Source organism: Lontra canadensis, unplaced genomic scaffold, assembly GCF_010015895.1.
Source record: "Lontra canadensis isolate GAN:19392208 unplaced genomic scaffold, GSC_riverotter_1.0 scaffold187, whole genome shotgun sequence".
Classification (NCBI taxonomy): Eukaryota; Metazoa; Chordata; class Mammalia; order Carnivora; family Mustelidae; genus Lontra; species Lontra canadensis.
The window spans coordinates 145,722-169,121 of NW_022631181.1; the positions used below are offsets into that span (position 1 = coordinate 145,722).

The following is a 23,400-nucleotide window of genomic DNA, read 5'->3' on the forward strand; positions in this document are numbered from 1 at the left end:
AAGTCTTGTGTTACCCATAGTTTCTGGGTGGTTTGGTTAGGATGGAGCAAATTGAGAAATCAGGGTGTTGTCTGATGCTGGAGGTCCTCATTGTAGGTTGTGATCTCTCTGTGGAATTGACGGAGGTGTCTGAAATGTGGGTGGGGTACTGGCGCTGGGCCAGGGTGCTGGGCGGGATGGCGAGGCTTCAAGGAGATGGTATCTTAGGATGCCTGAGGTGGTGAGGTTGGGTGGGGTGGGAACAAGCCAAAGTGGATGGCTCGGGCTCCTATCAGTGAGAGATCTGACTTGATGGGGCATGTCAGGGTCTGTGTCATGAGCAAGAATGATGATAGCTTTGTCTCCCTCAGACCCCCTCACTTCCTGATTGTACTTGGGTTATACCCTTGTCTTAGAACAATCTCTTCTCCCATCTGCCCCCCTGAAAGATTAGATTTAAAATATTTATTACAGTTTGGCCATTACTTTTCTAGCATGAGTGATTTCTCATTGCCCTTAGGATAAAATCCACACTCTATACCACCCCCTACCCAACCCAACATGCCCTTGCTCTTCTCCCTGAACTAAACTCCTATCTCTCCACTCCCTTTCCCTCCCCTGGTCCCCTGGTGTTGCTTGCACATATCAGGCTTTTTGTCACCTTAAGGCTTTTGCACAGTCTCCAGCCGCTCTGGCTGTCACCTATGTCCCCTTCGGGTCTCTGCTCTTCATAGGTACTTATTGCCCCAACCTCCTACCTTCTATTTCCCTCTGTCCTCCTCTGACACTCTGACATTTTATTTTCTTCATTTCTAGTTATGAGTGTCTGAAATTGTCTTATTTGTGTATTATTGTGTTGTCTCCTGAAGCAGAATGCCAGCACCAGGAGAGCAGAAATTTTGCTGTATTGTTCATAACTTTGATCCACAATTCCTACCTAACACAGTGCACGGCCCATGCTGGGCACAAAATGAATATTTATTCTGGCATGAATGAGAACCTCTCAACAACTGTGTGCTAGGGTTTTTGGAGAAGATGGGCATTGGGTTTTAGGACACAAGCATTTAGGTGGGTTGCGACTGCTGTGAAATGTGCTCCAAGTGGTGACAGGCAGGTACATCGGACTGTTCAGGTCAGACTGGACCCCAGGTTTTGGGAAACAGGAGTCTTAGCTAGGCATGGCCGAGTCAAACTTGTGATTTGAGCAGCGTCCAGTATGGTATTGGTATGATCTGAGATCACTGAAGAAGAATCAGACGTCCCCATTGTTGTAGCTAAAGAAGACTGTGACCCAAGTGGTGTCTAACAGGCTGCATGGGGCTGTTGGAGGACAGACTCTTGTTGCTGAGAAAACAGGTGTCCTCAGGGGCGCTGGCTGCGTTGGGCTGTAGGTGGTAGGTGGGTTGAGTTGTGACCTGAGCAGTTCTACGCCCGCATTGGGCGAGGACCTGGCCGAAGCCCGCGCGCCCGGGTTGGGGGCGGAGGGGCAATACACCAGGAGGCTGCAGCAAACACCTGGGGAAGGTTCACCTGGGAGCGGCTCACCTGGGATGTCCTGGACAGGCGAGTCCGCTCGCTTCCGCGCCCGACAGGCCGGCCCCGCCCCCCGACCAATGGCGGCGCGGAGGTCTGCCAAGGCGGGTGCGCATTGGTCCGGCCGGGCAGGGGCGGGGCGGCGCGGCGGGACGCTAAGGCGCTCAGCCTGCTGGCGGCGCTGAGCGCTCGGCTACGCGGGGCGCGGCGCGAGCGGAAGTGGCGACGCTGGCGTCCCGGGAGTCTGCGGCGGGCGGCAGTGACGGCCCCAGCGCTGACGGCGGCGGCCCGGGGGGCGGCGTGGACGCCCGCGGCGCCGGCTGGGGCATCACCGCCGGCCTCGACCCCGAAATGGCGCTGCTGGCGGAGCACCTGCTGAAGCCGCTGCCCGCGGACAAGCAGATCGAGACGGGGCCCTTCCTGGAGGCGGTGTCCCACCTGCCGCCCTTCTTCGGTGAGCCGGGGTGGAGGTGGGGAGCCAGCCCGCAGCTCTGCCCCAGAGCGCTCCCAGATGCCCGACGCCCCCGAACCCCCATCTCCCGAGCATCTTCCAGTCATCCCTCTCCTAGACACCCCGAATCCTGTTTCCCCAGGTACCCAAGACCCCCTTTCCTTCCAGGCATCCGCAGTTCTCCCTATCCCGGACCACTCCCAGATCCTCCTCCCTCCAACATGGCACATCCTCCCTTTCTTCCCAGAAACCCCCAGATGCTCCGTCTCCATTCCTTCATCTCCCAGGCGCCTCACATTCCTCCATATCCTTCAGATGCCCCCAGTTCTCCACTTTCTTGGGCTCCCCCAACCATCCCTCCCCCTCAGACACCCCTCAGTTTTCCAGTCTTCCATCTCCTTGAAAACATCCCACCCATTCACCCTCAAATGCTATATCCCTTACCCCATCGTTCCCTTCTTCCTTTTCAGAATGACTTTCAACCCCCCCCCTTAAAATAATCCTCCCATTTCATAAGCCCTCTCTTTGCCTTATTCTCCTAGCCTCTCCCCCACAGGACCTTGTGAACTCCTCTTTCCTCAGAATTCCCCCATTCCAGATCAAAGACACCCACCCCACCCGCACTCCAAAAGAGATGCAAGGAAGCCAGGAAGGAGGAGGAGGAGGGTTTTGAAGTTGGAGTTTCGAAACTCTGGCAAAACCCCTTGTGGGGGGAACCACCTAAGCTTTTTCCTCCATTTAGAATGGGGGTTGGGACAGGGGAAGCTGCTTTGTGGGGGTGACATCAGACACAGGGTGCTTGGCGTAGACTCTAAAAGAAGACCCCTCCCTTGTATATCAGGACCAGGAAGGCTGTGGTAGCGTGAGGAAGGCAATCCCTAACCCAGCTTCAGAGCCTCATCCCTCTCTTCCCTGAGCCCAGCCCAGGCCCTGGATGGAAAATGGGAAATAGAAGACAATACCATCTGCTCCTGCCCTTTGCCTTTCGGGTCCTGCCTAAAGGGTGCAGCTTGAACCTCTGCTTTCTTCTCTTCCTTGTGGGCTTACCCAGCGCCCTGCCCTGCTGGTGTGCTCAGTGGCCTTGCAGGAAGATCCCAGTCCCCAGGACAGAGGTTGGCGGCAACCCACAAAGAGACAGAACCTTAACACTGACTCGGAACTGAAGAGATCTGGCACCTGGGCAGTCACTCATGTTCCCCCTCATGGACGATCCCCCCGCATCCCTGAAATGGGGATGCCGGTCTCTAAGGCTAGCTGCAAGGAGTAAATGTGTGTAGAGCGCTGAGGCTTTAAGTGCCAGATAGATCCTAGCTGGGGGTGGGGTGGGGTGGGGGGTGGTTGTCATATGAGTTCCTGGATTGAGTTTTGGTTCCTTCCCTTAGTAGGTGATTAATCAGTGTTGGAGGGAGTGCAGTCGCTGGGTTTGTATGATCCTCCGAGGGGTAAGCACCCCGACAGCAGGGTCTTGGTCCTTTATGTCTGCCATTGCGTCCTTAGGACCCAGAACCGTGCCTGGCACATAGTGGGTGCTTAGTCAGTACTCACGGACTGAAGGAAATGTGCTTATTATTGGTATTTCAGTTGTTGAGATAACACAGACCCTCCAGGCAGGGGCTCAAGGAATCTTTTATTTGTGCCCTCCCGCCACCCTTCCTCTTGTTCTGTGAACATTTGCGAGACAGAGCTGGCATGGCCTGGACAAGGATTCAGAATCTGTTGAAGCTAGTGGTTCTCCACTGAGGGCGGTTTGGCCCCCTCAGGGGACATCCAGCAATGTCTAGGGGCATTTTTGTTTGTCACAGCTTGGGTGGGGAGCGTGCAGAGAGGTGGCCACTGGCAGGTAGGAAGGCTGCAAAATACCCTCCCGTGCACGGGTCAGCCATGGCCACAAAGAATGGATCCAGCCCCAAGTGTTAGCAGTGTCGAGAGAAACCCAGAGTTAAGCCCTGTGATCTTTTCATTCCTTATCGTCAGCACTGGTACACGTCCTGTGGTTCTGTAGCCCCTGGAATTGGGGGTGGGGTGGGGTGGCGCTTCATTGGATGTGATTATCTGGCTGGTTTTAGAGGAAAGGGGATGGTGGCCTCTGGAGCCAGCAGTGCTCTGATGCCTGAGGCTGAAGAGCATCCCCTCCTCCCTTTCCCCGATCTCAAAGGACCCTTGTGTTGGCCGTGAGCTGTGTGCTGTGGGCAATCACATCTGTTGACAGAGCCCCATTGATACAGAAACTCCAGTGGGTTGGCCCACACAGAATCGTTCTCAGCACTCTAAAAAGAAAGAAAAAAAAATGCAATGGTCCATTTGGAACCATTATGCTCGTCTGGGGAGAAGAGTTCCTCTGGAGGATTTAAGGTTTCTGAGGACGCTCCCACCAGGGGCTTTTCTCTGGGACTCAGGGGTCAGTTGAGATCCATTGTTGGCTGTAACACAGGGGCTCTGTGAGCTTTCAGGAGCGGTTGGTCACCTGGATGATCTGGGTGGTTTGTGTGCGTCTCTTGAATGGAGTGGGTCTGGCTCAGGGGTTGCAAGAAGTCTGCGGTAGGTTGCAGTGACAGTTCCCTCCAAAGCAGTTGAGGCTAGATCACTTTTTGAGTTGGGGGCCGCTCTGCACCTTGGAGAATGTTTGAATGACGTCCCTGGCTAGACGCCAGAGGCATCTCCTCTCCCCAAGTTGAAGCACCCAGAAATGTCTGCAAGGAGACGAGATATGGCCGAGAACCACTGTTCTTGATATACACGGGGCAAGGGGCTGGAAACTGTGTTTTTATTTTTTAATTTATTTTTATTTAAGTAGGCTCCACACCCAGCATGGAGCTCAACGTGGGGCTTGAACTCACAACCCTGAGATCAAGACCTGAGCTGAGATCAAGAGTCGATCATTTACTGAGCACTTACTATGTGCCAGTCCTCTATGTGGATTCATTCCGTAATCCTCTCAGAACCTTTGGAGGAGTGGTTTTTTGGTTTGTATGTCTTTGTTTTGAGAGCATCTCTCCCAAGCTTTCAGGGTATTTTCCTTCTGGACTCAGTTTTACCCACCTTTAAGGGGAAAAGGTATAAGCTGCCTTTTCCACCCAGCTCTACAACCTGGCCATCTTTCCAGGCAATCATCGTTTTTCGGGGCTGCTTAGAACTCCTTTGTTTGAATGTAGCTGTCATTTATGTAACCTGTGCCACCCCTCTCACCCCATGGGACATTCATATCGCTTCCCCTTCTCTGCTCCGATAAACAATGCTGCAGTGAACATCCCGGTGTATGTTTCATTGTGTACTTCTGTTGTTAGTTCTAATTTTTAGAAGTGAAATTGCAAGGTCGATGCATGTGAAGGCTTTTAACCTATTAGAGCAACAACATCACTTTCACTTCTGTCCGGTGTGGTTTGTGGCAGAATAGGCTGGCCTGGGTGGATGCTGATTCTTGGGGCTGCAGGTCAGATGTGGCTTAGAGCCCCCTTGTGGGCTAGCCCTTCCTCCTCTCCAGCTTTTACCATGCCCACTTAGAGTCCAGCTCTTTGTCCATCTTCTTCCACCTTGACCCAGTAATTGGATCTCACCTCTGAGTGATCAGCTTGCAACTGACTTGGGAGACCTGCTCTCTCATCTTTTAGGTCAATCATACAGCAATGTCCTCCAGCATTAATAGCTAGAGGGTGGAGGGAGAGACTTAGATGTCATTTCATCTTGTCACTCCCTGCCCAGAAGCCTCAGTGGCTCCCTATTACCCCACCTTCAGATCTTTGCTATAGCCTCTCTGAATAGCTTACAGCCCCACAAACGGTACCACACCATCACTTGCCTCTGCTTGGCACGCCACTCTTCTCCAGCCTACCACCTTCTCTTTTGCCTGGCTGGTTTCCTCCTATCTCCACAGAAAGGTTGCCTCATCCAGAAAGTCTTTCCTAACTCCCTTAGACTACCATAGAACCTATCACATTCTGTGACTTCGAGCCATTTCAGTGCCTAGCCCTGGGCAAGCTAGATGTGAGGGCAAGCTGAGTGAATGCTTTTGGTTCCTCTCCCATTCCCCCCCCCCCCGGGTTCTTTCTAGAAGCAGTTTTGCTTTTCTCTCCCTTTCTAAGTTAAAATACATAACTCCTAAACCATACCCATGGCAGGCATTATTAATCAATTATGACCCTGTTCTCTCCCTTTTAGTCTAGACACAACCTTGGTATTTTTCTTCACACGCTGTTCCAGGTCAGACGTGGTGCGTGACATCACACCTATACACTTTCGCCGTTTAGGGAGATGGTGCAAGAACCAAACGGGATGATTTCCGTCTCCCAGGTCCTGAAATCCAAATTCTGGGAGTGATTTTTCTTCATTCAGATCTCTTATTTAATTAAATGAATGTCTAGAGAATCAGGCCTTACACATATCTGGTGCTCGTCAAGTAGTCCTAGAGAAAACCCCAGAAAAAGTGATTTCCCATCCCTTTGGTTCGGTGCTTGCTAAATTTTGGGGGGTCAGTGGCAGCCCAGAAGCACAGAATAATCTTGTTATTCAGCCAGAGAAATCGAGGCCCAGGATGTAAAGTGACTTGCCCAGGGTCACACAGCTGGGAGTTAACGAGTAGAGTCCGACTATAATTCAGAACTCTGGCCTCCGGACTCCTTACTCAGTTTTGGCTTGTGCACGCCTCCCTGCTCTCCTGGCTTCCTGTCTGAGAGAGGAGAACCGTCCCTTCCTGCCTGCCGTGGAGCCAGCCTGGACTGGAAAAGCACAAGGTTCGGCCCGGCCCACAGTGACTTGTCCAAGATGCAGGGAACTGCAGACCAGATATACAGGTTTTGTCTGGGGTGTGTGCCTCATCGTTGGCCTGTCCAGGGGGGCCCATGACCCTTGCTTATTTGAATGCAATTGTGAATGACTAGGATATGGAAGTCCTCCAGTGGGGAGGTCCCAAGCAGGTCAGATTTTCCTGTAATTGGGATGAGACATTAACCCGCCTGGGAAGCAGCCCTGTTAGCACCCCTTGGTCTATGAGTAAGAGGTTGTCCTTCTTTAGGGAAGGTTATTCTCCCCATTGCGGTGAGCACCTTCCAGACCTTGGGACCACCTGTCAGATCTCTGCAATGTTTTGTTTTACTTTTTAAGTTTCTATGGATAGATGTTTATTTTTGGTTTTATATAGAATATCCTCAGAAAGAGAAGACGGTCTGTTAACCCTCTTACTACAGCAGGTTAGTTCTCATTTTGGTTGAGTGTCTGTTGAGGGCTGGATTCTCTAGGGATGGGATGTAGACCATATGCCTGGGAGGGACACTTCTAGAAGGAAGAAACTATGTCCTGTGAGAGAAAGAAGCCAAAAATACCCTTTCTGCAATGGATTTTTGCAATCTTGAAACCACCCGCAGACTCTCGTTATTAGTTGGCAGTGCATTTGCAAGTAGTGAGGGCCCACTGGGCTCAAGGAGCACCTACTGTGTGCCTGCTTGTTGTCCTAATGCGTCCCGCTTCCGATCTCCTCCAGCCCCAGTAAGATCGGGGGAACACCTGGCGGGAGGGCTTCCGCTGGCCCTGTTTTCTCAGCCTCTTGTCTCCGGAACGGCTGTGGGTTGGCTGCTTTTGAGGCCCAGCAGGGAGGAGTCACTTTGGGTAGACCAAGACAACTGGGGTCTGTGGTGTGCAGAAGGCCTTACTCTGAACATCACAGGTAGACGAATGGAAAGAAATAGGGGCATTGGTGCCAGGCTGAACCAGCCCGAGCTCCCGCCCCGTTTCCCTGGTGCCAAGGCTCACCCCCTCCCTAGGCCTGCAGCCCCGACTATAAAGCAGGGACGCCGGGCCTCCCAGGAGGACTGATGGAGGTGATCTTCTCCAATAATTTGGTACTCGATGCCCTGAATTGCTCCACCTTCGCACAAGTAGGACAGGTGGTCCTAGGCCTTCAGACACTCTCTCTCTTGCCACACGGCCCTTGGGAAATGAAGATCTTTCCCAAAGAAGCCATCTCTGGGTCTGGTGATGGGCTGCCATCTGAGACTGCTCCCAAACACTCATTTATAACCTCCGAAGGTCAGCATGGAGCACAGACCCAGGGCGCCCATCTGCTCTGTTCTCCAGGGATGGTGATCGTGTCCTCCTCTGCTCCATGTTCTGAGGAGTCTGGCCCTTGGGTCAAGGGCCAAAGTCTGTCCTCTCCTCCTGAAGGGAATAAAATGGAGAAACAGGAGAAAAAAGACCAACTGTCCGTTCTGTTTCTTGCTAGCTTAAGAGGACCTCCTCACCTCCAGCGCGGGGCTGCTTGGAGGAACAGGGCCCTGCTGCGAATGCCTTAGGGGCAGAAAAGTTGGGCCCTCCTGGGGCCAGGCAGTGCATCCAGCCAAGGGGAGCCACCTAGTGGGTGTCAAAGCAAAAGGAAAAGAATGAATGACAGGGCTTTATAAAATATAATGCATGCCCTGCCCCCCCCATCATAGCTAGCTTAACTCCCATTTTGAGTGGCTCCCGTGGGCCATAAGTGGCTAGTTGAAAGCCACTTATGATGACTCCAGGAATGAAGAAGCGTTGTTACCATTTTACAGAAGACACTGAGGTTCAGAGTGGTGAAGGGATTTGACCAGGTGGAGCAGCTAGAAAGTGGGTCTGCAGGGCTTAGATGTGGGCCGACTCTGCAATGGGGGCAGGGGGGTAGTCTTAAGTTGGCAGAGTCAAGGCTCTTTCTTCTGGCCCTTCCTCATGGCTTGTGTGTTTTGGCCAGGGGGGTAGGAGGTCCCCACCTGGCATGACAGTACTTATTTCCCTGAGCCCTGGGTTGGCAATGCAGAGGTTTTGGTCTTAGGTTTCATTGTTTCCATTTAAAAAATAGCAGGGGTGGGTGTTAACTCCTTTTGTTACCTTGTTACAGTGTTACTTGTATCAGGGGCCTTTTTTCTTTTTTCTTTCTTTTTTTTTCTTTTTTTTTTTTTTTTTATTGTTAGAGTGTTAACTGTAGCTGAGCTTTTAAGTCATTAGAGCTGATCAGCCCTCTCCAGGGTCCTATAAAAAACAGCTAGCTCACACTTCCCTGTGCTCGGAAATGATTCATTTTCTGCATTGCTGTTCCCCCCAGTTCCTAACTCCACTCCCTTCTGAGATCTCGTTTTTTTAGCCTTCTGGAATACATTTGAAGTCATGATTTTACAACTGGAGGTTACCTGCTAATTGTATCCATACCCATTCGTGGAGACCCCATTCCTCCCTCCCTCTCTTCCTCTCTTTGTCTTTTGATTTCTCAGTCATTAGGATCATTCTTTCCTGGATTTCCTGTGCCAGTTGCAAAAGATGGAAATGATGGTATCATTTATATAGTAGTAATAATAATAAGCAAAAGAATACTTCTTTGTTTCTGGAGCGCTTCCTAGGTGCCAGAGACCATGCCGAGCCCTTTACACACACAACGTGATTTAAGCCTCAGGTCAGCCTGATGAGTCAGAGTCCGTTTTGGGCCTTGTTATACAAATGAGGAGATGGAGGCTCAGAGAGGTTAACTGATTTCTCCCAGGCCACACAGCAAGTGAAGATAAACCCATTTCCCAACCACATTCCCATGTCAAGGCTGGTTTTTGCCCAATGAAGCAGGCAACTGTGGACAAAGAGAGTTAGCATGTCATAGGGGTGATTTTTTTAAAAACTAATGTTTTAGATCGTTTGTAAACATTCTTTCCTCCTTAGCCAGGATTTTTTAAAATGGCAACTCACAGAACAACAACAATAAAATGCCTTATCTCAATAAATTTTAGTTTTAGGAAGGTGGGCATTCTTAGTGTTCTTATTCTTCAGAACAGGCCTTGTTGCAAACTGAGCCATCATACACACACATACGCATACACGCACATAAACACCCCCCCCACCCACATACCTGTGGATTAATAAATGATCCACCTCCCTCGGCTGTAATTTGAGTGCCTCTCATTATGATCCTGTAACCCAGGACTTGTAAAGTTAATCGGCCCCACATCTTTAACAACAAAACCTTATTATCCAGCTGTTGCGGGAAAAAAAAAATTGAATATGAAATAGAACCTTCCCAAACCAGGCTCCTAGCATCAACAACACAGGTATCCTGTTCTTCCTTTCTGGAGTAAGTATTTATGGGTTGGGCTAGGTGTTTTGAGTCCTGAGTCACACAGGCCGAAAGTGAAGGCATGTGTCTAAGAAATGGAAGGCTTTGTATTCCCAAGATGCACTGAGAGGGTGGGCCAGGTCTGGACAGGTGTCATCGGTCAACTCTTGTGGAGCATGCTGTGTTCTCCCTCAGAGCACAGGGACTGTTGCTTTCCCCCCACGCTGAGGCCAGAGAAGGCAGAAATGAGCCTGATTCTGGGTGGCATATGCTAACTACTGGTTTGCAGGGACTTCTGCTCTCTGGCCGATCTCACTCATCTGAACTGTGGTGAAGACCCAGGTAGGAGGTTGTCCAGCCAGAATTGTTGCAGAGGCCTGGTACCAAATGCTCTTTTGGAATCCACATTTTGCAGGTGATGCTTACACAGTTGGCTATTTATTTTCCAAGTATCTAGCAAAATGAAAGCACTGCAGAGAAAGCAGGAGGAAGTGACCATTGCCCCTCAAGGCAAGTTTCTTTTTGAACTGTGCAGAGCTGTTTAGTGAAGGGTTGAGGGGGTCTGTGAAGTTACCGGGTCACACCTTTATCATCATTCATAGTTTCAATGATGGCCCCGTTCAGAAAACTGTGCATGGTGTGCTTTACAAAAGCAGGGACATTTGTGTTACCTTTTGATGAATCTCATACAGAATGGCCAGTGCATTCATAAAACTTGGTAGTGAGAAAATATTTCACTGCTTTCATTTCATTTTCTTCTTATTCTTGAGATAAGGCATTTTATTATTGTTCTGTGATTTGCCATTTTTCTCTTGAGTTGGGTGTCTTATTGATTTGTGAGAGCTCTTTACATATTAGGGACAATAATCATCAGTCCATGGTTTGTTTCACTGATCAGCACCCTCAACCATCAGTTTGTTGTTTGCCTGTGATTAGTGATGGGATATCTCTTCATGCCCCACACAAGAGGTGGCTGGATTTTGTAATCAGATTTGTGGTATTTTCCTTCATGCCTTCCGGGTTCGGTAGCAGGTTTAGAAAAAACGTTCCACACCAAACAGAGGGGGCCATTTGCCACATATTCCAGATAACCAAGGCCTATCTGTATTGAGAATCTGTGCTCATTAGAGTCGGTCCTGTGGAGTAAGATGGTGGAGTTATATCTGATTTTTCTTTTTTTTTTTTTAAATTTTTTTTTTTTGTTGTTGTTGTTGTTTGGCTTTTTTGTTTTTGTTTTTTTTTGTAGACAACTTCCTTTCTCCCTGGAGATGGGAGGAAGAACCAGGTAGCCTTCCAAGCCCCCTCCCTCCCTTCTGGCAGAGGGCTTCTGGATGGCATTTTAAAGAGCCTGTTTGCTGACAACAATAAAAAAACAACTTTGAGGTATCTGCCAGACTGGTAAAACAAGAAAGACAATTTGCAGGCTGGGCTGCATAATTATAGGAGCGGTAAGCCTAGACAGTGTCACGCTCTCTCTGGAGCAGCAGCCGGCCTGAGTTTAAACTGTTTGAAAGGCCACCATGTGCTTGATGATTAAAATCATCTTCTGGTTTTCCTGTCAGAGTACTCTCCGATTGGTTGCGTTCACGTGGGATGGAAACATTCTAGATAGAAAGATGAGGAAGTAGTGGAATGAGCCTGTGTCCTGTAATTATGTTTGAGTGCCTGGCTTCCCCTGTGTGACCCTAGGCAGGTCCGTTGGCTTCTCTGGGCCCTGTGGCCTTGGGGTTGTCACGGTGAGCACCCCTCGTTGGCCTGGCACCCGTGGGCTATGGCCAGTAAGGGGCCCGAGCCCGGCATGGACGAGGCACTGGTGCATAGTCACTCTGGACTTGAAATCTGAACCCTGAGTGGCAGGCTCTAGAATCCCACATGGCTGCTTCCCTGCCCCAGGAGGCTTGCTTCCAGGTGCTCTGAAACTGACCTCAGTGTGCGCATGTGGGGGCCACAGGGATGCCTTGCTGTTGGAAGTGGCTTCTGGTGTCTGCCCCCCCACCTCCCCCTCCCAGCTCCCACTCTGCTTCCAGTCCTAGAAGGTGTGCTTGTGGCCAGCCTTCCTGCCCCCTGGTGGAACAGAAGCTTTTTCCCTGCGTGCAGGCCACACTGCACAGAACCACCGCTGTCAAGGCCCGGCGACTGCTGACGGTGGGGCCTCGTGACCCACAGAGCACACTCTTAGGGGAACGGGGAACAAAAAGCCTTTCTTCTGCCACCAGGGCCACTTTGAACTGCACAAGAGCCTTTTCAGAGTCCAGGAGGCTGGATACCCTTTCTCTGCCTCTCTGAAATGCTTGTCGGATGACCGGGGTCACCAGGACGCACCCATCAGTCGCCCAGGCACGGCTGACAATGGCCTCTGGTGAAGGCACCCCCTGCCCCCGGGGTTCCTCTCTTCTTGCTTGGCTGATGTGCCTTGCCATCAACCCACAGCCCGACGAGCCTGGCCAGGGGTGTCCCACCTCATTCGGGCCCCAGATGCCACCTGAGCGCCTGACGGGGTCCAGTCACTCGTCAGGTGCCAGGGACACAGGGGAACCTAAGCTGCCTCGTCCCTGCCCTGTCAGAACTCAAGTCCAAGGGGGAGACGGAGGTAGATGGAGGCACATGTGGGACCACAAGCACGGTCCCAGTGAAACAGACTTGTTAAAAAAGCAAAAGGAAAATACATGACTTTAGGAGCAATAACCAACCAACCAACCACAACAAATATAACCCTGACTTTCCCCCCAGCATTGGATAGGACCATTTTCTCTTTTCTTTTTTTTTATTTTTAAAGATTTTATTTATTTATCTGACATAGAAAGAGAGAGACAGCGAGAGAGGGAACACAAGCAGGGGGAGTGGGAGAGAGAAAAGCAGGCTTCCCACCAAGCAGAGAGCCTGATGCGAGGCTCAATCCTAGGACCCCGGAATCATGACCAGAGCCAAAGGCAGACGCTTAACGACTGGGCCACCCAGGTGTTCCTGTATGACCATTTTTTTTTTTTTAAAGATTTTATTTATTTATTTGAGAGCGAGACAGTGAGAGAGAGCATGAGCGAGGAGAAGGTCAGAGGGAGAAGCAGACTCCCCATGGAGCTGGGAGCCCGATGTGGGACTCGATCCCGGGATTCCGGGATCATGACCTGAGCTGAAGGCAGTCGTCCAACCAACTGAGCCACCCAGGCGTCCCTGTATGACCATTTTCAAACACAGGGAGACAGTGAAAGAATTTTACAGAGAAAATTTGTATACCCTCCCCCTCTACTCTGCCGTTAACATTTCACTGTTCCAGCTTGCCATCCATCACTACACCTGTATGCTGAGACAGTGTGCATTTTTGATGCCATCTCTGAGGAGCAGCCGTGCCTTTAGATGGGCTGTGCTGGTCCCCACATACCGCACACCCGTGGCACCTGGCTGGCCCCAGTGAGGGTCAGCGTTGGTGACCCCTGGCCGCATGGCCAAGAGGGGAACAGGCACTGCGGGTGGCAGTGGGCACATGTGCAGTGTTTGTAGAGTCGAGAACGTCTTGTCCTTTGTGGGAGCTACTAGTCCCGCGCCTCAGGGCTAGCAAACGGCATGACCTGTCAAGGCTTCTGCTGGATGAAGGCCATGGTTCGCCAAGCGGGATGAAAGAGCAAGGTGGAGTGGTCAGCTCATGTAGGACTGCCCTGGGCAGGTGGGCCTGTGAGACTGGAGGGCAGCCAGCTGCCCGGACCCCCTAGCCCAGCGCCTCGGAGCTGCACAAGCATGGCCCCCCGGAGGGAGGTTTGCCCCCACAGGCCCCAGCCCCGTGCCCTACAGCAAGGGGCCTCGGGAAGTCAGAACATAGAGGGGATGCAGGCACAGGCCAAGTGGGTTCCTGTTTGGCTGAGATTCTGTGGGTCCTGGTGACTTATAAGCACAGCTGGGTGACATCTAGGTGGCATATGCTGGACCATGGAGCTTGAGGTCACAGAAATGATCCAAATCCATTTCTCTCTCTCTCTTTATTTTTAAGATTTTATTTATTTGTCAGAGAGAGAGAGAGCACAGGCAGGCAGAGTGACAGCAAAGGCAGAGGGAGAAGCAGGTTCCCTGCCGAGCAAGGATCCCGATGTGGGACTCCATCCCAGGATGCTGGGATCATGACCTGAGCTGAAGGCAGCCACTTAACCAACTGAGCAACCCAGGCGTCCCCCAAATCCATTTCTTGAGTGTTCATGCACTGGGCACTCTGCCAGATGCATCCAATGCATGGTTTTTAATTCCTGTGACGACCCCATGAATTAAGTGTTGTTACTGCCCCCTTCTGACGCGAGAGGAAACTGAGGCACACAGGTGAGACTTGTTCATTAGGGCATGGTCGAGGCAGGATTCAAACCCCACCTGGCTGGGTGACTACCCCATTTTCTTCCCATTGGGTTTTGGGGTATTTAATTACTGTTTCCCCAGTGCGCTTCCTTTAACAGCTATGCTTAGACTGTTCCCGATGGCTGGCCAGCTGTGGCAGGTCACCTTGGGTGGAATTCAGCCTGCGGTGGTCCCTCCCCCAGTCCTCTGCTCTCGTGCGGTCACGGTGGCGCTCACACCGAGGCCCCCGCTGGGCAAGTAGAGTCTGGCACTCTCCTTTCCACCTCGTTTCCACCTCCTCCCCTCCCACCCATGGGTCTGGTACCCACTTCAGCCTGCTCCAGCGTCTTTGTCCCCTGCGCTCTGTATCAAGTGTGGAGGGTCTCTGGCCGCAGCACTGAGGACAGCGAGCACCTGTTGGGGAGTTCAGCTGTCTTTAGGCTCTGAAGGGGAAGTCCATGTTGAGCCTGCTCATCTCTAGTCCTCATGACAGTCTGCCAGGGGGTCCCAAAGGAGGGAAGGGGGCCAGGCAGGCCACCGGCTGCTCGCATTTCAGGTCTACCAATTTCTAGGTCTGCCTTTTTGAAACCCAAAGGTGTCACTGGTAACACCAAGAAAGGAACCAAGAACGGGAAAACAAAACAAAACAAAACAAAAAACCCTCCAGTTAAGAACTTTCTGATTCCAGAGATAAAGAAAACATATGTCTTGGAAGTGAAATGTTTCAACTCTTGCCTGCGGCATGTCTGATCGGTCCTGTTGCCTCACTAGCTAGATGGGAAAGCTGAGGCCGGCGGAGCTGAAGGGATACACCCAGGCCCACACAGCCCGTGCGTGCAGAGCTGGGGGGGTCGAACCCACCTTCCTTATGCTCTGTTTTTTTTTTTTTTTTTTTTTAAGATTTTATTTATTTGACAGAGATCACAATTAGGCAGAGAGGCAGGCAGAGAGAGAGGAAGGGAAGCAGGCTCCCTGCTGAGCAGAGAGCCCAATGCGGGGCCTGATCCCAGGACCCTGAGATCATGACCTGAGCCGAAGGCAGAGGCTTAACCCACTGAGCCACCCAGGCGCCCCTCCTTATGCTCTGTTAAGTGACTGGGATCACACTGCTGGTGTGTTCCCCCACCAGGCTCTAATGCAGGGTCTCAGAACCACGGAGCCTCTGAGTCCCCAGCTTATTTCTTTCTTAGAAGCTGGTCAATGAGAGGTTCATTTTTAATAAATCGGGCCCCTCTCCTGCCCTATAAGATTCCTCAGTCTGCCTCCTGGTCAGCTGGTCAGGTAGCGGTGACCTGCCTTATTGGCCAAGATGGGCTTATCAGAGCCTCAGTTCTGCAAGGTACTCTATAGCTGTGCCGCCCAGTGTGGCAGCCAGGGCCACATGTGCCATTTATATGTCAGTGGACGGAAGTCAAATTAAAGTGCAAAGCCAGCTCCTCGGTCACACCACATTCAAGTGTCCAGTAGCCACATGGGGTCTATTTTTAGTGCGGATATAGAACATCTCCATCACTGGATGAAGCTCTGGACAGTACCGTCTGAGGGGGAAAGGGTACTGTGGACAAAAGAGTTTGCCCCCTAGATATTCCACTTGCATTTTAAAGGCTCTGACAAGTCCTGCAGCAAGAAACCGGTCTCACCGGGGGCCCAGCACTCTATCTTAACTTGCCCACGAACCTTTTCAACACCTACAAATAGCGTGGCTTTTCCGTCAATACACCAAGTGACCCTCCTTCCTGTTCCCAAGCCTCTGTGGCCATTCCCGAATCTTCATCCTGGCTGGGAATCTGAATCTCTCTTCTTGTTTTGTCCCCAGATTGCCTCGGGTCCCCAGTGTTTACTCCCATCAAGGCAGACATAAGCGGCAACATCACGGTATGTACTTGGCCTGGCAGCCACAGCCCAGAGTCTGCTCCAGTGCCCCACTCCCCGCTGCAAGCTTGAGAAACAGGAAGGAGATGGGGTAAAGGGGCTTGGCCCTCGGCTCATCCAGCTCAGGGCTCAGGGTTCCTGGTCCTCCTTTGCAGTCATACCTCCCAAGCACAGCCTGACTGGGACCACGATCTGAAGGGTTGACCTGAGCAGGAACCCAGTTCTTGTGTCCACCCTGACCAAATCAGAAATAAATTCCAAAGCGCACAGGTGCAGCGGCTCAGCCCTTTCCTTCCCTATTCCTGGGAGCTCCTGCTGCCGTCCCCTAGCCACCAACCCGCTCCCCATGAGTATCCACATAGGGCCTGGCCTGTAGTCTTGGGCGCGTCCCAGCAGCCCTTTGAAGCTGGTCTGTCATTATCCCCATTTTACAGATGAGGAAGCTGAAGCTCACCTAAGGTCACACAGCAAGGAAGGGGCAGAGGTGGGATTCTGAGCCAAACTACCTGGCTCCCCCTCAGGAGCCTTGTTCCTGGATACCCGTCCACTTCTGATGCTCGGTGTCTCGGGAGCTCTCAGTAGTGGTTGGAGAACACGGGCTCTGGAGCTCGTCTGCGCTGGAACCCGCGGCCACCCATGCCAGCTGTCACTGTCCCCTCTCTGAGCCTCAGTGTCCTCATCGCAGACTGGGATAATGTCAGAGCTATGTCAGGATCGCTGTGCAGACCAAACAGCCACACGCCCGTGACCCGTCGGCTGGCGGGAGGTGCTCAGTATATGGAACCAGTCACGGCAGCTACGGTTACCAGCCCCGCTGCTGGACCTGGTGCTGGTGGGCAGGAGGCGGGGTGCTCCCTTGATGAGCGTGGGGGCCGGCCATCTGTGAGGACAGCTTCATCTGTGAGGACAGCTTCTTCAAGGGGCAACCCAATGTGCTCCGTTTCAGAAAATCAAGGCGGTTTACGACACCAACCCAGCCAAGTTCCGGACCCTGCAGAATATCCTGGAGGTGGAGAAGGAAATGTACGGAGCAGAGTGGCCCAAAGTGGGAGCCACGCTGGCACTCATGTGGCTGAAAAGGTGACGGGCTTGGGCGGCAGTGTGTGTGTGGGCCCCGCTCTGCAGAAGAGGGACGTCCGGCCCTACTCTTGCCCTGCGAGGTCACCTCCATTTCTTCCACATAGGCTCCCTTGTGCGATGCTAGTTAGTAGCTGAGGAAAAGCGCCCAAGGGGTCAAGGCCCGCCCGTTGGTGATGCTCCCTGTTCCAGCCCCACCAGAGACCTAGCAAGTGAGTGCATACTCTGGGCGTTGTGCTAAACATTCCCTGTGCCTGATCGCATCTCATGTGGTGGGAGTTAGGTATGATGATTATTTTCGTCTCAAAGAGGGAGGCTAAATCATGTGCCTGGGTCACAAGGTCAGAGCTGGGATGCAGTGACCAAGCACCGTTGTGCAGGTTGTGCATTACACAGAGGTGTCCTGTCTAGGGCTGGTTACATCCTGCATATGGTAGATTCATATGACAGCACTTGACAGAAATACAGTGTCTTGAGAAGAAACTCTTATCTAATTTGCACAGATTTGTCCCCTGGGCTGGGGGGTTGGGGAGCAGGGTACCTTGATATGGGATTTAAACCCAGATGATCTTACCCTAGACTTGAGAATGCTCATAATCACTATATACATTGTTTTTCCATCAAATACCTGAAGCCAGATACAGTTGTTCCCATCTTACATATGAGGCCACCGAGGCCCAGAAAGACGCTGAGGACAGGCTGCGTTGAGCTGGCTGGTCACATTACACATTACACAGCTTGCTTGCTGCACTCACATTGCTCTCTGCCAGCTATAGAATTCTCACTTAGCTGTGCAGACATCACGAAGCCAGGGATGCACTCTTGGCCCCACAGATGTTCCCGGTGTTGCCCTCTCTTGGGTCTGATCTCAGGTGTCAGAAAGGGTGCTCCTCCCCTGTCTCTCCCCCCATCCCCTGGAGCCAGTCCCCTCTCCCCAACACACACTTCCCTGGTGAAATACAGCAGGGACAGTCAGTTCCCTGGAGGGCGCAGCCTTGTGGGTGTCAGGGGGTAGGTGGGCTGTGATTGACACCCTTACAGCATGTTGTAGGATCCCTGCCTCCACCGAGCTGCCCACCTGGGTCTGTCAAAAGGACACTCCCAGGCTCACATGAGGACTGCTGTGGTTTCTCCATCAGCATGCTCTGTGGGTTTCTGGAGAGGAGCAAGGCAGATGGTGATGTTCAGCCCAGTTAGGTTGTTCATGTCCAGGTCAGACGTGGACAGAGCCAGATGACAGGGAGGGCAGGTGAAGGGAGATGCCAACAGGCTGAGCATGTGATAAGCACCTGCTCTGTGCTGGGTGTGTGGGATGCCCCACTAAATGAGGCAGGGCCCCACTGGGGGTATCACAGCCTGGGCGGGGCATCGGGCTGGTGGGTGGATCCTGACAGCAGGATAGCACAGCCTGGAGCAGAGAGAAATCAGGGAGGGCTTCCTGGAGGAGGGGTACCAGGCAGATTCTCTGGCACTGCGCAGGAGGGTCCCAGGAGGACGAGGCCTTTGAGAGGTGGGAGGGCAGGAGAGGCCTGGTGTATCTGCTGCTCTGGGAGTGTCTGGTCCAGCGGGCTCTGAATGTGAGGCAGGAGCAGGGAGGGACCAGGTGCGATTGGACAAGGGTGAGTCCCAGCATGATCGGGGTGCTGGAGAGCCACCGAGGGCCATGAAGCCGGTCAGCAACAGGGTCAGATGGTGCTTCATCCTGGCTGCTGGGTAGAGGGCTGGTCATTTGGGCTGGGGGTAGGCAGGGGCTCAAGAGAGGTGGTTGACCCAGGGCAGGGCTGGGATTGTCTCCTGGGCTCAGTTCCACAGCCCAGGCTGATCCCTGATGGTTAGGGTTTCTAACTCAGGCACAGAGAACTTCCATTTATGTCATAGGCGATAAAAGATCCTTTAGTCCCAGTGTTCCTGCCCCTGAGAGCCCTCCAATCCGATCCCTACCTCCCTACAGGGAAGGAGCAGAGCAGCTCATGCAGGAACCCTGGAGGGACAGTGAGGGATGGCGAAGGAAGGAGTCCAGCTCAGGGGTGAGACAACTGAGGTCACATCCTGGCCTTTGCCCAAGGCTTTCAGGGGTGCCTCAGTGTTCTCCTCTGTGAAATGGGCAGATCATAGAGCTGAGGGAGCAGGAGATGAAATGTTGTGCATTAAGGGACTAGCTTGTACCCATCTTTGACATAGTTACCCTCCTGTACCCCATGGCCATGGCTTTCTCCTGGCTCTTAAAACATCATCCTTCCCCTGGAGGAAGGGCCCAATTGACTTCTGTAAGTGTGGACAGTGGCTTGGGGCCACGGTCGGGGTGGGGAGCCTGGGCACAGGGCCAGGCTCTTCAGCATGCCCAGTGTGTCCAGAGTCCGTGGTCCGTGAGCCCTCAGAGGGCCAGGACCGCATCTTCAGCCCTCAAGTGCTGACGACCATCGCCTGCCGCACCAGCTGAGGCAGGCCAGGTGGTCATAGAGATGGGCAAGGCGGGCCCAGACCTGCCTCGTAGACTGTACAGCCCAGTGGCGACCGCGGTCGGCAAGACGCTGGGGACAGGCTGCGTTGAGCCGGCTCGTCACATTACACATGAGGCAGGTTCAGGACAACAGCTGGGTGTTGACCCCTGCCGTGTGTGTGCATACCTGTGGCGCACAGCAGGTGCCTGATTCCAGGCACATGGGGGTCTGCCCCAGGCTGGAGTGCGCGGGCTGGGTGACGGGCCGCGGCGTGCGGGGTCCTGATGGGCTGTCTCTTCTGTGCCACAGAGGCCTCCGTTTCATCCAGGTCTTCCTCCAGAGCATCTGTGACGGGGAGCGGGATGAGAATCACCCCAACCTCATCCGTGTCAACGCCACCAAGGCCTACGAGATGGCCCTCAAGAAGTATCACGGCTGGATCGTGCAGAAGATCTTCCAGGTGAGCCCCTTAGCCATGGGCCCCTTGGGCTCCCAAAGGGCTCCCTGTCTGTGTAGGGGGAGGCTGGTGCACCAGGGGGCCCTGTCCCATGTGCTTGGGCCCAGAAGAGAAGAAAGGCTCCTGGACCCACTGGGGCATCTGCTGAAGAGACCCTGGCCTGCAGGGGTCTTGGTGGCTTATGTTGGGATGATACCGGCCCGGGTTCCTAGAAATGAGGCTCCCAGGGTTGCCAGACTGAAGGCCCACTCTGAAGATGAAGAGGCCTGTGGGGCACCCTGCACACTGTTGCCGGCCATGCTGCCTCTCTCTGGGCCCATTCATCTTTTTTTTTTTTTTTTTTAATTTAGTTTCCAGTCTCACAATTTTTTTTTTTTAAAGATTTTATTTATTTATTTGTCAGACAGAGATCACAAGTAGGCAGAGAGGCAGGCAGAGAGAGAGAGGAAGGGAAGCAGGCTCCCCGCTGAGCAGAGAGCCTGATCCGGGGCTCAATCCCAGGACCCTGGGATCATGACCTAAGCCAAATGCAGAGGCTTTAAACCACTGAGCCACCCAGGCGCCCCTGGGCCCATTCTTCTTGCCCAGCCGCTCCTGGCCCAGCCTCTGGCCTGCATCCCATCTGCATCCCCCTGCGAACCGGGGTCTGCCAGGCTGGGTGTAGGCAGGAAGAGCTAGGCCCCCTCCAGGCTATGCCGGCATGGCTGGCGACAGGGCCCATCCAGGGTGGGCGCCATGAAGCCCTGCCCTCCCCGTGTGCTGCTCCCTTGCCAAGTCCTCACAGCCGGCACCTGGGTGGTGAGGGTGTGTGCGGCCCACATCAGATTGTGTTCTTCACTAACGCACCACGGGTGGTGGGGGGGCGTGGGTGCAGTCCCCCCCCCAATTTCACAGATTAGGAACTGGTGCTCAGAGAGGTTAACTGTCTTGCTCCAGGTTGCACAGTAAGAGGGGATCTGGGATTCTACCTCCCTGAGCCTTCGCCGCCTCCTCTTGCATATGGGCGTAAACTAGGCCCCATCTCCAGGGGTCGTAGTGATGATCGAACAAGCTAAAACGTACAAAGTGCTCGGCGCACACTCTACACTGTCATTCTGTGTCTTGCCGGTGGTATTCGTCATGACCATACTATTTCAAGTTGCCTCAGCCTATCAGACTCAGCCTAAGCTGCTCATCCAGCGACGTCCTTTCCTTTCCAGTTCTGAAGTTCTGTGCATTTCTGGTTCTCTGTACTTCTCACCGATCAGGGAAGCCCTGAGAGTTATTGAAGCGTTGCCCCCTGAAGGCCAGGAGAGGTCACAGTCTGTATTAGCAGTGAGCTCCCCCAGTCCGCCTTCTCCAGAGTAGGGAACCCAGAGGCCAGAGGCTCCGGAGTGCTGGGCACCTGCCCCATGCCTGGTATCATGCCGGGCACTGGGCACCCACCCCCGATCCTTTACAAGAGCAACCTGATTCGGTGGGTGCCATCATCATCCCCATTTTACAGATGAGGAAACCAAGGCTCAGAGAGGCTAAGTAACTAGCTCAAGGCTCACAGCTAGTTGGCGGCACAAGCTGGACTTTGAACCCAGGTCTGTCGGTCCCCAGAGCTCGTGTCTGTCCTGATGTCCCTCACGGGGGTAGAAGGACACACACATCTCCCTCTTCCTTTCCCTTCTGACGCCACAAGGAGCATGGATCTCAGGGATGTCCCCTCCCAGGACCCCACCATCCCTGGCCCTACCAGTCCTCTAACACCATGCCGCCTACCCCCCCCAACTTTTGCCCGTCTCAAGGCAGCGGTGTATGCAGCTCCCTACAAGTCCGACTTCCTGAAAGCACTCTCCAAGGGGCAGAACGTGACGGAGGAGGAGTGCCTGGAGAAGGTCCGCCTCTTCCTGGTCAACTACACGGCCACCATTGACGTCATCTACGAGATGTATACCAAGATGAACGCTGAGCTCAACTACAAGGTGTAGGCATGACTGGGGCAGGGGGCCCCTCACAGCACCTGGCGAACCAGAATCACTGTGAATCAAGCCGGCAGGCCACCCCTGGAGCCACCCAGAGGCTGGTGGAGGCCTGCAGGGGACGGCAAGCCCTGATTTTCTTTTTTTAAAAAGTCATTTTGGGTGGTTATCCTAACGGAGCAATATATAACAGTCCTACTTCCGAATCCCCTTTGAATTTCACAACAGCACAGACTGACTTCCATCCCTCCATTTCAGTGTGGTAAAAATCAATTAATGTTTCTAATCAAGTCCTAAGGGTTTTTTTTTCCCCTTTCTCTCTTTTTTCTTCCTCCCCATGCGGAGCATAACTCTGGGGGGAGCTGTGTGTCATACACCTCACTTGAAAAAGAAGCACATGTCCTTAGGATCCAACCAAATGTTGTTTTGGGTATTTTAAGGACCATGAGGAGTTTGATTTAAAATTACACAGGGCCCCTGCGGTGGGCTTTTTTTTTTTTTTTTTTTAAAGCAAACTGGTGTGTCTTCTCATGTGGTTTGTATGGCCTGACCTCACAACACTGTCATTATCGATCCTGCTTTTTCTTACTGTCTTTGGCCAGACAGTTTTTTTATAGCTGAAACCAACCAGCAAGCCTTTGATGGGCAAGTAGGGAGGGGGTGTTATTTTAAAGCTATCAGGCACAAATAAGTGACCACAGTTGACTATATTTGCATTCTTCTGCATAGTAGTTTTCTTCAGGGACAGCTTTTCCAACCTAAGAAACTACCGACCATGTGTATTCTCTCATAGGGGGAGAGGGCAAACCCTCCCATCTGCTGAGACCCAGGGAAACGCCTCACCGCCTTAACTGTCCTTCCTGGCACTAAAAAGAGCTGTATTTTTTAACGCATTGGGGTAAACAGCAACCCCAGAGGAACTGATGTGTGTTCCAAACCCAATGAGGAACAATTGGTGATTTTTATGCGAGAAACTAAATGATCCTTAATAAATAAATCTCTATTTTGGAATCACATCAGTGTGCTGTTTTGGTTCCTGATTTTTTTTTTTTTTTTCATTCTCCCGCCCTGGAACAGAGGTTACAGCTGGGGACCAGCCAAGGACCTGTCTTCTGGCCTCTATGGTTTACCAAAATAGAAGCGGTGGCCACACTGAGAAACAGGGGACATTTCACACACAGGTCTTGATCTCTAGCTTCTTCCGAAAAAAAAAAAAAAAAAAAAAAAAAAAAAAAAACGACTGTGTGGCAAATGCCGAGAGATAGCCGCCCCCTTGGTCA

The 23,400-nt window shown here is 52.5% G+C and overlaps 1 protein-coding gene across 1 annotated transcript; it reads left to right on the forward strand.

Annotated features, from left to right (window-relative positions):
* The first annotated feature begins 1,749 nt into the window (after positions 1-1,749).
* On the forward strand, positions 1,750-23,136 carry GLTP (glycolipid transfer protein). The gene is made up of 5 exons (XM_032847399.1): positions 1,750-1,966; positions 16,141-16,199; positions 17,143-17,276; positions 20,024-20,174; positions 21,947-23,136. The coding sequence occupies exons 1-5, from the start codon at positions 1,864-1,866 to the stop codon at positions 22,127-22,129; spliced, it is 630 nt and encodes a 209-aa protein (XP_032703290.1). The 5' UTR covers positions 1,750-1,863; the 3' UTR covers positions 22,130-23,136.
* Positions 23,137-23,400: the final 264 nt, after the last annotated feature.

Bases quoted from the DNA above. Each gene is read 5' to 3' on its own strand.
- GLTP (XM_032847399.1), top strand. From the start codon at position 1,864: ATGGCGCTGCTGGCGGAGCACCTGCTGAAGCCGCTGCCCGCGGACAAG. The intron at 1,967-16,140 runs GTGAGCCGGGGT...TTTTGTCCCCAG, and splicing joins CCACCTGCCGCCCTTCTTCG to ATTGCCTCGGGTCCCCAGTG. The intron at 16,200-17,142 runs GTATGTACTTGG...GCTCCGTTTCAG, and splicing joins ACATAAGCGGCAACATCACG to AAAATCAAGGCGGTTTACGA.